Source organism: Balaenoptera musculus, chromosome 11, assembly GCF_009873245.2.
Source record: "Balaenoptera musculus isolate JJ_BM4_2016_0621 chromosome 11, mBalMus1.pri.v3, whole genome shotgun sequence".
Lineage (NCBI taxonomy): Eukaryota > Metazoa > Chordata > Mammalia > Artiodactyla > Balaenopteridae > Balaenoptera > Balaenoptera musculus.
The window spans coordinates 72,944,140-72,960,459 of record NC_045795.1 but is presented as its reverse complement, the minus strand read 5'-3'; the positions used below and the strand labels follow the sequence as shown (position 1 = coordinate 72,960,459).

Below are 16,320 nucleotides of genomic sequence, written 5' to 3'. Positions count from 1 at the left end.
GCCTGCGCTCTAGAGCCTGCGAGCCACAACTACTGAAGCCCAGGCGCCTAGAGCCCATGCTCCGCAACAAGAGAAGCCACCGTGATGAGAAGCCCGCTCACCGCAACGAAGAGTAGCCCCCGCTTGCCACAACTAGAGAAAGCCTGCGCACAGGAACCAAGACCCAATGCAGCCAAAAATAAAATAAAATAAATAAATTTATTTTAAAAAACCAAAAAACAAAAAAGCTTTATAAGTCCTTTTTCTTTTTTGGCCACACCGAGCGGCATGCAGGATCATAGATCCCCAACCAGGGATCGAATCTGGGCCCTTGGCAGTGAAAGCACGGAGCCCTAACCACTGGACTGACAGGTAATTCCCTATGAATCTATTTTTTAAACTTAAAAAAACAAAGTGTCAGATTGGTATCTTAATGAGCAAAACTGCTTTGAAAGAGCACTGCTAGTCTACACGTGTACGTAGATTAGAGCTGTCCAAGTGGCATGTGTACTGATCAAGGGGAAGGTCTAAAGAGAAGGGCATCTTGAATTCAGACAAGCATGTCATCTAAATCACCCATGTGAACGAACCTAACTTAGCCTGTTCCACTCTGTTGTATTTTTCAAACAATGCTGAAGACCTTGAACTTGATATTGGGCAAGATGAAAAGGTTGGCTGACAATTCTAAATTGCCTATTTCTCCAACATATTTATGAAAACATGTCAGAACATACTTAGAGTGAATTTTCAACCATGGCAAAATTCATTGCCAGATGACACACTTCAATTTCAGGTTGTTTTCCTCACTCATACAATTAGGCTTTATCTAACAGCAGTTCCTTTATTAGCTAAATACAAAGCATACTTATGAAGAAAGCACATCACTCAGCTAGCACACATCCAAGCCAATCGTTTTATTATTATTTTTGTTCAGGAGCATTGAGTAATACAGGGGAATCAAAGGTAATATATTACTGAAAACATAACTGATTTCGTTTAAAAACTCCTTTATTAAGTTGCAGGATATAATCTCATTTGTGTGTGTATGTATGTGTGTGTGTATAAGCCCAGGCATATAGTTATATATGCACCAAAAATGTCTGAAAGGACTCACACTACCTGCTTGAGAATAGCTACCTCTGGGAGTGGGTTGGTGAATTAATTTTTATTTCTATACTATGAAATGTTACATTTCTCATTTACTACTTTTTTCAATTAAAAAAAAGAAAGAAACAAACCCTTTTGCTCATCAAAGTGATCATAAACACAACAACGATTTTTTTTTAAATTACTATCAGCCAATATCAGCACATTTTCCTGTACTACCTGCCCAAGAGCAGACCCAGCTGAACCTCACATCACTCGGAATGGACAGTCACATCTGACAACATCGGATTCAAACCCCAACAGGGCTATTTTTTTGTGGGGGGGCTGTTTTTCATTCATGAATTTGATAAGCTATCTGTTTCACACTTTGTGGCCTCCAAGCTTGAACCAATCTTTTTTTTCATGCTTCATTTCTCTTTAGGAAAATGTATTGATCTTCCCAGACATCCCATCAGCTCTTCCAAATCAACAGGGGAAACAGAGTTCTTTGCCAACAGCTGTGATTAGAGTGTCCCTGCCATGTCAGTCTGCTAGACAGATGGGAGGTGTTTTCCTGCCCTGGTTTAAGATCTCACAATAAATATTCCTAAAAGTATTAAAACTATGCTGTGTGTGTTATTTTAAAATCTTGCCTTTGAGGGACTTCCCTGGTGGTCCAGTGGTTAAGACTCCGTGCTCCCAATTCAGGGGCCCCGGGTTCGATCCCTGGTCAGGGAACTAGATCCCGCATGCTGCAACTAAGAGCCCACATGCCACAACTAAAAAGATCCCGCATGCCACAATGAAGATCCCGCATGTGGCAACTAAAAGATCCTGCATGCCGCAACAAAGATCCCGTGTGCCGCAATTAAGACCTGGCGCAGCCAAATAAATATATTTTTTAAAAGTTCACTAAAAAATAAATAAATAAAAATAAAATAAAATAAAATAAAATCTTGCCTTTGAAAGGAGATTAACATTCAAGAGAAACTTCTCTTTCAGCTTCCTCCCAGAATTTCTCAAATGCTTACCAGTCACAGAATATAAAATTCAGAACTCCCATGACTAATTAGAAAGGAGGGAGAGAGAGTACTAGCACATAAAGTGATGAAGCCACTCAGTCAGTGATTTCCTAGACACCTCCACAGGGATGGCTTCAAGCCAATCATCCCATTTTTTATTGTTCCCTCTTCAACGTGCCCTATGGATTCCCTTCTTGAGTTCATTGTATAAAGGAAAAGAGAACAAGAAGGCCAGCAGAGAAGTCCCCAAAGTTCCTCCATTCATAACACCTGCAGAGTGACAAAGCAAAGGGGGGATAACAGCCAAACTGGGGTCTGGAGCCCATAATCTGACCCATGCTAGCCTAGCAGAAGCTTCTAAATTCCATGACAAACTCTATCAGTTTCAAGAAAACTAGCTTTTTGTCTGGAAGAAAAACCTTCTAACTCTGAATCTACTAGTCTCTCATTTCTGTTATCAGACCTTAACGATCTGCAAATTGTCTTCAACTACATTCTAGGGAGTATTCTAGGGAGTTCTAAGCTCTCAACAGACCCTAATTTGTCCCCATTTCCCCCCAGTGTTCAGTAGAGTCTCTCCTACGTCAACAATGGGCAGTACAACCAAATTACAAAATATCTGTGCTACAACAGACCTGAGAAGACATCTGGTTCAACCCCTTGGCTTCAGATGGGGAGAGTGAGGATAGAGAGAGGAAGTAACTGAGCCCAGGTCTCAGTGCTGGTAAGGGGCAGAGGCTGGGTCCCATGCCAAGTCTGAGGGTTCCCTGCCAGTTCCCATCACTGCAGCTCCTTCTTCTTTTTCTGTGTCACGTGCTATCTCCCCAGATGGTCACCAATTTGATGGTGCCTTTAAAATAAGATGGTGATTTTTCTTCACTGTTACCACAAGATATGCTCACTATAAAAAGTTGGGAAAGTACAGCTTTTTTTGTTTTTCTACTTACATAGCTTGCATGTGTTTTCTTGTACCGAACTTGGAAAGTACAGAACAGTATAAAGAACCAGAAAAAAACATAACCCATAAGCCTCCCACCTGGGGATCCCCATTGTTAACATTTTGGCATATTTCCTTCCAACCTTTTTTTCTAAACATTTCAATGTAATTATTATATTGCATGTATAATTTTACATCCTGCTTTTTTTTTTTTTTTTTTTTTTTGCTTAGGTATGTTTCCTATTGGACTCAGACAACTCTGCTTATGTGTATTGTATTTCTCTTTTTTCAGCAGGAACTCATTTATCTGTCAGAAGGGTAATCAGACACTGAAATTCATGGTCACAGTTTTATTCTGTAGTTTTGGAATCTTTTTGGTCTGTTTTATGGAGGTTGTTTTGAAATTATTTTGTTGCCAAAAAGCTGTATGTGCTTCCTTCTGTTTGTTTACTTGGATCCAGAAAAACCTCCCGCTGAAGTGCTGTCTGGCCATATCCTGCCCAGCACAAGCCAACATCAATACATGTGGATATTTGCATTTGAAATAAGATGCACAGTGAAAGTACCCATTTTAAAAAGGAAAATTACACTGATGCAAAAATAAAATTCTATTATATTAAAAAGGCTATAATTGAATAGTCATGGAGATTGAACTTTATATCCCCAAAGAAAGAACAAATAGGGAATAAAACCCTCCTCCCCACCCCCCATTCTTGAGGGCTAGGCCTAGGCAATTTCAATTTCAGAAGTATTTTTCCATGATTCTTACTCAGCCGTGGCTGAACGGCACTGTACAAAATCACTCCCCCTTCTGGGACTTCCCTGGTGGCGCAGTGGTTAAGAATCCGCCTGCCAATGCAGGGGACATGGGTTTGAGCCCTGGTCCGGGAAGATCTCACATGCCGTGGAGCAACTAAGCCCGTGAGCTACAACTACTGAGCCGATGTGCCACAACTACTGAAGCCCACGCGCCTAGAGCCCACGCACCGCAACAAAGAGAAGCCCCCGCTTGCCTCAACTAGAGAAAGCCCGTGCACAGCAACGAAGACCCAACACAGTCAAAATTTAAAAAATTAAATAAATTAATTTTTTTTAAAATGTAGACAGACAACATGTGTGAAATGCATGACCATATGTCAATTACAAGAAGGTCTGCAGATACTCAGGCCAGTTCTACTGGAAGGAAAATAAGGCATTCATGCTTTCAGCAGTGTTGTAAATAATGTGAAAGTCTGGACTCTACAAATGCTATTTTTCCAAAGTCTGGTCAATAAAAAATGGCCTTTTGAAGGAAAGGAAGCATTATGCTGCTTCCCAGGCAGCAGTCCTCCTGACCTTTGTGGACAGGATCAGAGGTCACTCAGAATGAGTGATGATGGCCAGTTCACCTCCCAGCTGGGCTGGTCGTAAGCCAAGCACTCTGGCTCAAGGGTTTAGGCTACCAATCAAAGCTGAGATATGATACAAGCCCAGTGGTCTTCAATAACCCATGGCCCCTGAAGACCAATCTACCAGGTGAAGACATAGGTGGTATTGCCAGTACCTATGGTGCTAACACTTCTCTAGGACCCTTCGATCATTATCAGCCCTAGCTTTGTTTCCAGCCCATCCCTCTTTCCATTATGGCCACCAAGTTACAAACATTTAAATCAAAGGGATTTAGAAATACATATTTAAGAGAAAAAAGTTACACTGAGGGACTTCCCTGGTGGCGCAGTAATTAAGAATCTGCCTGCCAATGCAGGGGACCTGGGTTCTATCCCTTGTCCAGGAAGATCCCACATGCCGCAGAGCAACCAAGCCCGTGCACCACAACTACTGAGACCGCGTGCCACAACTACGGAAGCTCGCATGCCCTAGAGCCCGTGCTCCACAACAAGAGTAGCCACTGCAATGAGAAGCCTGCACACCGCAACGAAGAGTAACCCCCGCGCACAGCAACGAAGACCCAATGCAATCAAAAAATAAATTTAAAAAGTAAAAAAAAAAAAAAAAAAAAGTTACACTGAAAAAGGCTGTCTCTAGTTACTGCTGAGTGTTGTTGATCTGCAATGCCGACTATGCAGCCTTGTTTAAGAGAGTCTGAGCGTCCCAGCTCTCAGTGAACAACTCTAGCAATCCATTTAGTCACTCCTAACCTGCGAAAAGGAGATAACACACAGCATCCCATGATTGTGGTAAGGACGCAGTCTGGCACAAAGGTGCCCGGCTGCAAGGTGACTATTATAAATGATGTTTATTCCCCAAAGTTTATTTTTAGAGTCACACATCATCTGTTTAAAGTATGAGCTTATCTCCTTTGCTAGGGAAATTTGCTAATTTCTTGTTCCTAATATTGTTGTTTCCAACCAGTTTCCAAGATACCCCAAGCAATAAATGTGTGTCATTGGTGTTTTAAAATAATTACCTGCAAGCTGTTGTTCAGCAAATCAAAGTCACTGTATCTCCTAACAATCTGTAAGAAATAAAAGTGGTGTTTTGATTCAGCACAGACCATCAATTTTCATTTCCCTATTTAATATTTATTGGCATTTTAGAGCCAAGGCACTTGCATTAAGGGTAGCAGGGCTTATATACCTGGTGCTTAACTTGCTTAACTCAGCAGCCCCAGAAAACAGACCGAGCAGTGCCCCAGAGTTGGCTGGGCCGTGGGAAACTGGTTAATGCTAGCCAAACTCGCAAGATGCCAACAAGTAAGAAAGAATGATGATGTATTTGTTTCCAGGGTGAATAGCCCTTTAAGTTTTGTTTTTTTTTTTTTATTAACCAGGCACCTAGAAAGATGAATTAATGATTTACAAAAAAAAAAAAAAAGTTTTAGTGAATATGAAATTAAAGTTAAAGCATGTGGACAGTCTGGAGGCCATTTCATCCTTGCCCTGGATAAAACTTCCCCCATTTGAGATCCAACCAGTCTAGAGACTGGATGCATCTGCAGGCAGAGAGGTCACACCGCTCTCTGATTCCCCCTGTTTCCCCTCTTGGCCAACAGTCCACATCCACTGTGTATGCATTCTTTCTTAGTTATGTTGATGCCACTGGTTAGGCCATAGCCAAATTCCACTAGCTCTTCAGTCTCTGGGGAAGGAAGTTATTTTGCTTTCAAAAAGCTTTTTCAATCTTTATTGATGATTCTCAAATATTAGTGTGCAGGGCTTCCCTGGTGGCGCAGTGGTTGGGGGTCTGCCTGCCACTGCAGGGAACGTGGGTTCGGGCCCTAGTCCGGGAGGATCCCGCGTGCCGCGGAGCGGCTGGGCCCATGAGCCACGGCGACTGGGCCTGCGCGTCTGGAGCCTGTGCTCCACAACGGGGGGGGGGGGGGGGGGGGGGGGGGGGGGGGGGGGGGGGGGGGGGGGGGGGGGGGGGGGGGGGGGGCGCGGTGGAGGGTGGCCCCCGCTTGCCGCAATTGGAGGGGGCCCTTGCATAGAGATGAAGACCCAACACAGCCATAAATTAAAAAAAAAAAAAAAAAATATTAGTGTGCATAAGAATTACCTGGAGATCACCTAGGAATTCAGGAATTTAAGGAGGTTAAGTATCTACATTTTTGTTAAGTATCCCCCAGGACTCTAAAGCACCGGATCTAGAAGACAACATCAAGGGTTGATTTTTCTGGTAGGACATTGCCCTTGGGCCTGTTTGACATATATACATCAGAAAGTTAAACATGAGGCCATCCCTGATAAGTGCAAAGGAGCAAAAGGTAGTACAACAGTTAACCACAGAGAATGTGCAAATTCCAACCCTGTTCTGGCAGGGATATAAGCGTGACCTTGGACCAGTTACTTACCTTTTGAATGTAAAATGGGGCTAATACTATCACACAGAACTGGCTTTAAAGGGCTAAGTGAATTAATGTGCCTAACAATAAATGCTCAACTGATGTTAAATATTATAATTATTCCAACAAAAAGCAGTTTGAATTTTCAGGCAAAGAAAAGACCAAGTATGGGTCACTGAGGTCAAAGACTGCTTAAGGTGAGAGGTAAGGTTCAACCTGGGCTATGAAGGACCAGGTAAGATTTTTGGAAGACAGGAGGGTCATTGTAATTACTAAAACAGGAAAGAAATGGTCCCTGTACTGAATTCAGCCACCCTCTGCAAGTCAACTGGGATGGGAAGCACCTCTAGATCTATATAGTTAAGTTCTGCCTCTCTGAGGCCACCTGTGAGGAAAGCAGGCCCTGGGGCTGTAAGCAGATCCTTACCTATGGTCAGTGCAGGAACTAGCACTAGAAATTGTCCATGACTGGACTTGGGAGTCCATGAAATGCACAATGTCCAGGGCAGTGTCTCACCCTTCTACCTGGTGGACTGAATGTTAACCTGCCTCACCCAAACCATGGCTTCAGGGGAGGAGGTTTGAATTACTAGGAACAAAACAAGTAATTTGCCTACCCCACTTACTCTGTGTCCAGCTGGAGAACAAATTCTTACTCTCTGTAGTAACATCATACACGAATTAAACCAAACAACTGGGAACATAAAAGCCTTTTATAATACATGTGTTAGAGCTAAACGTTTATATCTAAAAGACATATGATTAATATAGTTTTTCCAGATTTTTAGATGCCCCAAGTCAGAATTTTGTTGAAACATTTTTCTAATGGAAAAAAAAAAAAAAAAAGCTTACCTGCCAGCTATTTTCTACAGAAATTCCTCTTTGTACCCGAATGATATATTCCTAAAAAAGAAGGGGAAAAGAGCCTCAATTACAAAACACCCAAATCATGCAGCTATATGGATGGACCTAGAGATTATCATACTAAGTGAAGTAAGTCAGACAGAGAGAAACAAATATCATAAGATATCACTTATATGTGGAATCTAAAAAAAAAAAATTATACAAATGAACTTATTTACAAAACAGAAATAGACTCACAGATATAAAAAATAAACTTATGGTTACCAAAGGGGAAAGTGGGGGCCGGGGGGGGAGGGATAAATTAGGAGTTCGGGATTAAAATATACACATTACTATATATAAAACAGATAACTAACAAGGACCTACTGTACAGCACAGGGAACTATACTCAATATCTTGTAATAACCTATAATGGAAAAGAATCTAAAAAAGAATACATATCTGAATCACTCTGCTGTACACCTGAAATTAATACAACATTGTAAATCAACTATGTTTTAATAAAAACAAATTTTTAATAAGAAACAAAACAGAACAAAAAAACCACCCAAATCAGAGGATCAAAAATATTAAGTGAAAGCATCACGTAAAGTAGACTTCAGAGCAAAGACTACTAGAAACAGAGAAGGACATAAAGATACAAGGGTAATCTCGCAGCAAGACATAACAATCTTAAATGTGTGTGTACCAAATACCAGAGCTGCAAAATATGTGAAGCAAAAACTGATAGAACTGGAAGAAGAAATAGATGAATCCATGATTACAGTTGGAGACTTCAACACCCCTCTCTCAGCAATTGATAGAACAACTAAAGAGAAAACCAGTAAGGATATAGACGAATTCAACAATACCATTATTGATGAAAAATTAATCCATAAGATTAATAATCTTACTGAATATTAATTAATAATTAATAACCAATTAATCTAAGAAAGAAATGAAAACTTTTATTCGAGCCAACCTGGGGGCTATAACCCAGGAGACAAGTCTTTCAGAAAGCTCTGAGGACTGTTCTGCCTGTTAGAGGTCAAAGAACAGTTATGTAAGTTTTTAAGACAAATGGTTATACATCAAATGACATATCAACGGTTTACACAATCCAGATCTGCACGTACAAAGCAAGTCGTGGGTCATGGTGACCCTTTACGAGATTAAGAAGGAATGTTATCTCCTAAGGAGGTCTAGTTAATGCAGCCACACAGTACATACTAAAAGGGAGGGAGGAAGCCTAAATGGGCTGAGAAAAATTTTATGTTCGAATTTTTCTTGTCTTGCCATAGAATATGAATTTTACTTCATTACCATCAACCAACAGATTAATCAGCATTTATAGAACACTCTATCCAACAACAGTACTCCATCCAACAATATTCTGCTATTCAAGAGGATATACAGATGGCATACAAGCACAGGAAAAGATATTCAACATTACTAGTCATCAAGCAAATGTAAATTAAGACCACAATGAGATATCACTATATCCCTATGAGAATGGCTGAAACAAAAAATAATGATAACACCAAATGCTGGCTAGGATAACAGGGAAACCGGATCACTCATAAATTAATGGTGGAAACTTTAAATGGTAAACTTTAAACTTTAAATGGTAGAAACTTTAAATGACACTCTAGAACACAGTTTGACAGTTTCTTAAAAAATTAAAACATGCAACTATCATATGACCCAGCAACTGCACTCCTGGACATTTATTCCAGAGAAACAAAAACTTATGTCCATATGATAACTCACATATGAAAGTTCACAATAGCTTTACTGGTAACAGCCCAAAAGTAGAAACAAGCCAGATGTCCTTAAGCAGGTAAATGGTTAAACTTTGCTACATCCACACCAGGGAATATGACTCAGCAACAAAAAGGAATAAACTATTGATACATGCAACAAATTGGATGAATCTCCAGAGAATTCGCTGAGTGAAAAAGCCAATACCAAAAGATTATAAACTACATGTCTCCATTTCTACAACATTCATGAAATGACAAAATTATAGATATGGAGAACAGCCTAGTGGTTGCCAAGAGTTAAGGCTGGGGTAGGAGGGTGTGTGTGGAAGGGAAACAAGTGTGGCTATAGAAGGGCAAATGAAGTGCTATGGTTTGAAGGTCTCTGTCCCCCCAAAATTCATGTGTTGAAATACTAATCCCCAAAGATGATGGTATTAGGAGGTGGGACCTTTGGGAGGTACTTAGGTCATGAGAGTGAAGCCCTCATGAATGGGATTAGTGCCCTTATAAAAGAGTCTTCAGAGGGGCCCTTCCACCATGTGAGGATAGTTTGAGACGGTGCCACTAGCTATGAACCCGGAGGAGGACCATCAGCATAAGGCAAGCATGCTGGCACCTTAGTCTTGGACTTCCAGCCTCTAGAACTATGAGAAATAAATTTCTGTTGTGTATAGGCCACTTGGTTTACGGCATTTTGTTATAGCAGCCTGAATGGACTAAGACATGAGGGATGTCTGAACCAATGGAAATGTTCTTGATTATGTATCTTGATTACATCAATGTTAATGTCTTGGTCGTGATATTGTACCAAGTTTTGCAAGATACTACCAATGAAAAAACTGGATAATGAATATATGGGATCTCTCTGCAATGTTTTTTATAACTGTATGAGAATCTACAATTATCTCAAATTAAAAATTTCAACCTTAGGCATTCAAAGCTAGTATGGTAGAGTCAGAAGACTAAGATCCATGATTTTTACCACTCAAAGTTTGCATTTTATATGCATAGTCAACTAGAAAAGGCCATGGTTAAGAAAACAAGTAAAAAGGTAGAATACATATGCAGTGATGGCATTTTCCAAAGAAACCAAATCTAGTGACCCCCAAAGCTGCCTGATCATTGAAATCTTCCTGCTCCTGGGGAGGGAAGAGAAGAGAGGGTGTTAAAAATACACATTCCCAGGCCTTGCACCAGACTTGCTGAATCAGAATCCCTAGGATAGAAACCGGGAATTAGAAGTTTTAATAGCCTCCCCAGGTAATTCTTACTAATCAAATAAGAAGGAAACAGAGACCTAGTCCAGCCTTCTGCTTATACACACAGGGAGTTATGATGAAGGTACAGATAAAATCATATAAAAAACATTAACTTTTTTTCCTCAAATGCTCAGAATTCTTTTAACATCCTTGGATGGTATGATTCAGGTATTACTCATAGTCACTAGTCAACAAGTGCTTATCAACACAGTACTCAACAAATCCTTTCTACTGAATTAATTCTGATTTAAATAGGTTATTTAGAAAATAAAGCCAAATAAGCATTGTTAACTTGGTAACTGAATTTTAAAATAGATCTTATTTTCACTACCATTCATTTCCATTCTGTTTAGTTTGCAAATGTTGATAAAGTCCACACATGCAGGAATTTCTCCTGCTCTGGACTATGTTAAGAATGGTACATTCAACAATATCCACTCAATTTACGAGTGAATCAACTATGTACCTGGCACCCTGCTTAGCTGGTTTCATGTGGGGTTATAAAATAAATATTTCAAAATTAACTTGGGTACTATGGCAAATCTCTTAAGCAATATGCCAATGCAATTATTTCTGAATACACAAAGATAAAACACTAAAAATATCTGACATTCTTGTATTTGGGGATCAGTCCATTAGCTTTGAAATTTTCTTCTTTTCTCAGGGTTGTCTTCCTGGCAAATTGTCTGGGCTTTTACATTCTTATAGTAGAGCCAAAATCAGCACATATAATTGAGTACTTCCAAACAACTACACACAGACAAGTTGATGTCTAAGTCAGGGAGGAACTGTTATTTCTCAAAAATCACTTCAAGCATCCATTGCTTCACTATGATTTATAAGAGGAATAATATTAATTTAAAAAATTCCAGTTCAACGTTGAGCACTCGGTAGGTGCTAACACTGCTGTCCTGCTTTATATACTTTGGGTTGAAAGCTTAGATCTGTGTTTTACAAAGATGTTGCGGCCAATTGTAAACATCAATTAAGCACCTATCATGTTTCAATCCCTGTGCTTTGTTCACGCTGGGGGTATAATTCTGAACAAGAAAGGTACAGTCTGACTCCATTCCTTCCCTCTGTATATGCACAGTTTAGGGGGTTGGGGTTTTTTTGGGTTTTTTTTAACTTGGCTATAATACGGCACACAATAATGTCGGGGAAAAGCATTTGGCAAAAGGGAAGCAGTAACTACAAGACGGTGCCTGGGTCCTGATGTCAGACTATGATATCCCAAACTGACATCCTAATTAATGTTTCTGCCGAGACACTCTTTATGTTTATATCAGTGTTTCTCCAAAGAGGGTGGTTCTGCCCCAGAGGAGACCTGGCAATGTCTGGAGACATCTTTGGTTGTCACAGGATGAGGGAGTGCTATGGGCATCTGATAGCTAGAGGTCAGAGATGCTGATAAACACCTACGATGCACAGGACAGCCTTACAAGGAAGGACTACCTGGCCCTAAACATCAACAGTGCTGAGGCTGAGAAACCCAGGTCCAGGTGCATCGAGTAAAACAGGTCATTCCAGTCTATGGAGGCTGGGGATGCAGGGTGGTGGAGGGGTTACTTCTGTCATCATCTGCCCCCGGCTGCAGCCTACTGGTACTCCACACACCACACCATTGAGAATATGTGCACGCCCACCTAGAGGGCTCGCTTAATTACTGGTGGCCTCAAAAACCCCATTGTGTTTCTTCTGTAAAGACACATTAAGAGATGTTAAGGCTCCACTGTTGCCCTCAGGTCCCATCTGCCAGTGTGGCTGCAGATACAGAAAGACAATGGGAAATAGGCACAGTGATTTTGCTCAGAAATACTTTCATTCCACTTGAATGGAGCAAGTTCATCCCTAACTACAAAACATTTTAATTTTTTTCGTTTGCTTGATACCACCACCCAGCCTGACCAAAAGGAAATACTTTCACCTCAAATCTCCAATTTGTCAACTAAACATAGCACAGCTGTTCTACTGCTTGCAACCAGGCTGAAGCTCTGATTAAAGCAGAGAGAGGAGTGCCCTGGAGACCAGTAGAAACACGACATTTGAAGTCAGGCTTCCACCTCCAGAGTTGGAGTCACCAGCCCAGAATCCTCCGGTGAATCATTCCCATCTTTGCCACCCTCTCTGATGTGGAACAGAACCTGCAGTCTATGTAAGAGACGATAAACCACCAGGCACAGAAGGGAGAGCTAAGAGCCCTGTAGGGTGGCTCTGCGTCACACAGACCTATGCCGGCTGCCCATCCCTGCCATCTGCTGCCACGTGCCCAAAGGGCCTTCTTCCCGCTCCTCTTCATGACACCACACCCTTATTTTGGCGGGGCAGGGTGGGCATTTCGGCAAGTCAGGGTGGTTGGTACCGAAGCTCTTCAAAGTGGAAAGGCATTGGGACCATGTGATTTCTGACTTAAGTAAAGGAAGAGAAGAGAGAATTAACGTAAAATAAGCACTGATCTTGTGCCAGGAGCTTTCCTAGGCCCCTTAACACTTCTCATCCAATCCTCACAGCTGCCTGGAGGGTAGATCTCAGCAAAATTAAGTGAGCTGTCCAAGGTTGCACAGCTAGGAAGCAGCTGACTGGGAACCGGAACCCCAGTCACTGATTCCTAGGATCCTCCAACCTGCCAGACATGGCTGGCAACCCCCAGGGACCTGGGGATGCCCTGAGCCTGGCTCTTTCTGCAGCCCTGAAAGATGGGGGTCCTCACCAGTCTGGGGAACTCAGGTGGACTCATCCTGAGGGTGCAGGGGTAGGGGCTGTCATTTCCACAACTGTTGATTAATGCTTCCAATGCAGGCCATTTCCCCAGTAAGCATCCTCACTGACATTTTGTATCTCCCGAGTTTCCGAAGATACTTACGATTTCACTGCACTGTAGCTGGCAGGCATTCAAAGATGCCTCAGTGTGATGAGATTTTAGAAAAACTAGGGAGGAAAACTTATTTTGAATCTTTCTGGCCCCAAATTACTTTAGTGAGGGCACAAACCCAGACCACTTGGAAAGAAATGTGTAAAAGAAGCTAAAGCCAAAACTTAAGCCAACCTCCAAACCCACCTAACCCACGGCATTCTTCTCTCTTCCCTTTTGGCACAGCTATCAGACTTACTGAGACTCAGAGTACGGAGAGACGGGGCAGCTGTCTGGAGGTATTTTACCTGTCAGCGTTCCCACATCTCTACCTCTAAAGCAGAGGGTCTCAACCCTCCTACATTCTAGAATCACCCAGAGAACTTAAAAAAAACAAAAACAAAAAAAACCCATGCTTTGACCCTACCTGCCAGAGATTCTGATTTAACTTGTCTGGGCTGAGGCACAGGCATTAGTAGGTCTTAAAAGTTCCCAGGTGATTCTAATGTGCTGCCAGAGGCGAGAATCACGGTTCTAAAACCTCTTAAATAGGAAGCAGCTTCACACTACAAAAAGAAACACCCTGTCCTGAGAGGAAGGAAACCAGTGAACCAAGCACCCACCACAACTCACAGCATCCTCTCCGCCTACCCTCAGCCCTCCTGGTCTCTTCGCAGGCACTCTCCTTTCTTCTTGGGTGTAGGAGTTACCTAACCTGAGCCCTCTAGGGTTTCCCGAATGGTCCTACGGTGGTGGCCCCACTCACAAGATCCGCCAACGTCCCCTTCAGGTGAACAAGGAAGAACAATAACTCTCATTTGCAGCCAGGGGCACTGAGTCTCTGAAAGCATAAACGCCTTGACTGGAGAGCAGTGGCTCTGGGATAGGAGGCCAGATCTGTGCGTCTCCAGCGCCCACCAGCCACACCACTCCCAGTTCACTGCCAGACCCGCGTCCTCCCGGCACTTTCCCTTCATAGGGAGGCCCGCAGAGAAGGCTGAGCACAAGTGACCTTGCTAGACACCCAACACTATGCTACTTCCCCGCACAGGAACCTTCTAGGGCTCCCACTGGCCACGGGATAAAACCCAAACTCCTTAGCCTAGCTTCCATGCTCTTCCATCGCCTGCCTGAACTGTCCTAACCCTTTCTTTCTGCTTAATCCCTCCTCTACCCAGTCAGACCCTGCGTATCCTCAACACCCCTTACTTACTCCTCTCCCTCTGCTTTTCTACCTAATCAAAACCTGGGAAGGTCAGCTTTTCAACCATGTTACAGCTATCTTTGTCCCATGTCTGCCTATGTTTGCAGGGTGGGGTGGGGGACTGGGTTTCCTCTCCAACTGAACTAAGTTCTTCAAGGGCTAGAACACACGTTTCTTCATATTCCAAATAGCACCCAGCACAAGGTCAAGCCAACGGGCAGAAGTGCAGCGAATGCTCGGTGATGGGTATTTGTTAACTGACCGCCTGCACCTTCGGGAAGGAGGCAGCATGTTGCTATCTTCATGTGCACCTATATGCAGCTGAAGTCTAACAGCACTCTCCAGAAAATCCCCACGGGTCTCCCACGCCCTCAGGTTTTATAAAATCAATATTCAAACCCGCGGTATCACATGGCACAACAGCTGCGACCTCTGGGCAGTGGGTGGCCCCACCCTGCTGGACAGCAAGCTTTCTGAGGAAATTCTCATGGTTGCAGGACTTCTGCTCAGCCCACTGGCCACCTGCCTGGCTGCTTACCATCCTTAATATTCCACTTAGAATTAACGATTACTCCTTGCTCCGCTGAATATTCATTACTTATCGTTGTTCCATCCGCAGATTTTCAGGGATGGAACATGCCTTTGCTTTATTTTAATTGCTGTGCAAGTCAATAATGTACAAAACCTGCCCCCAAATGAATGAAAGCATTAAGGGTTTTAAAAGGCATCTGAAGAATCACCACTATCTTAACCTGAGTTTTGGCAACTCAGGTTAAGTTTTGAGTGAAGCCAAGTGTATCTCCTTTTCAACCAAGTGAAATAAATTTCATTTAAAACCTAACTGACTGAATCACAGAACCCTGTGCTTTAACTTTATGCAAAACAAATTCTCTGGTTTCCACTCTGCGTTCACAGAAGGGGCAAGGAACACATCACAAACATGCTCTGATCCGCGCAGTGAGATTCAGCGGCTGTACTGTGCATGCCTCCTTCTCCAGGCCTTTTGAAGTCCACGCTCTCCTCTGCGGGACGGACTCCTGCCCTGCCAGGGGAGCTGGCCTCCACACTGACTTCAAAGACAGCCAATGTTCCAGCCAGGAGAAAGCGGCACTCCAAAACCCTTTGACCTGAGACACGACTACGGAATGGATGCGGCATTTTAAACAGCAGTTTCTGTAGCATTCTATAGTACAGAGACCCCTAAATGATGCCAAAGCAATTACATAATTTGCTAAGATGGGAACCCATGAATTCCATCTTACGTCAAAGCAAAGAAAATAAACCCTGGAAAATCTGAGGCTCAATTAAATAGTAATTAAAAATGAAATACAACCTTCCCTTGTTCAATAATCCTCGTATGTCTTGGGCCGATGCCCTGAAAGGGCAGAAACAGACACAGTGAACATAATCTCAGAGAACCACACACGACATATTTAACTGGCTAGAAAAGACAAACACACAAACTCTGATCTGGCTGGCAATCATGATTTTTATGTGGGTTCTGGTATCTAAGGCGGCCAACTCCTCATCCCTCACGCCCTGAGCTGGTACCAACCTAAGTACCTGCCAGGACTGAAGTGCTCCTCTTCCTTGGG

General features: G+C 42.5%; 1 protein-coding gene across 8 annotated transcripts in view; it reads right to left on the bottom strand.

Annotated features, from left to right (window-relative positions):
• PXK (PX domain containing serine/threonine kinase like) overlaps positions 1 to 16,320 on the bottom strand; it is a 76,135-nt gene that overhangs the window by 43,687 nt on the left and 16,128 nt on the right. For all 8 annotated transcript variants that reach the window (XM_036870661.1, XM_036870662.1, XM_036870659.1 and 5 more), the window contains 2 exons: positions 7,658 to 7,708; positions 5,432 to 5,479 (listed from right to left, as the gene is read on the bottom strand). In XM_036870661.1, coding sequence (XP_036726556.1) covers positions 5,432 to 5,479; positions 7,658 to 7,708 — 99 coding nt within the window. The remainder of the gene's footprint in view (positions 1 to 5,431; positions 5,480 to 7,657; positions 7,709 to 16,320) is intronic.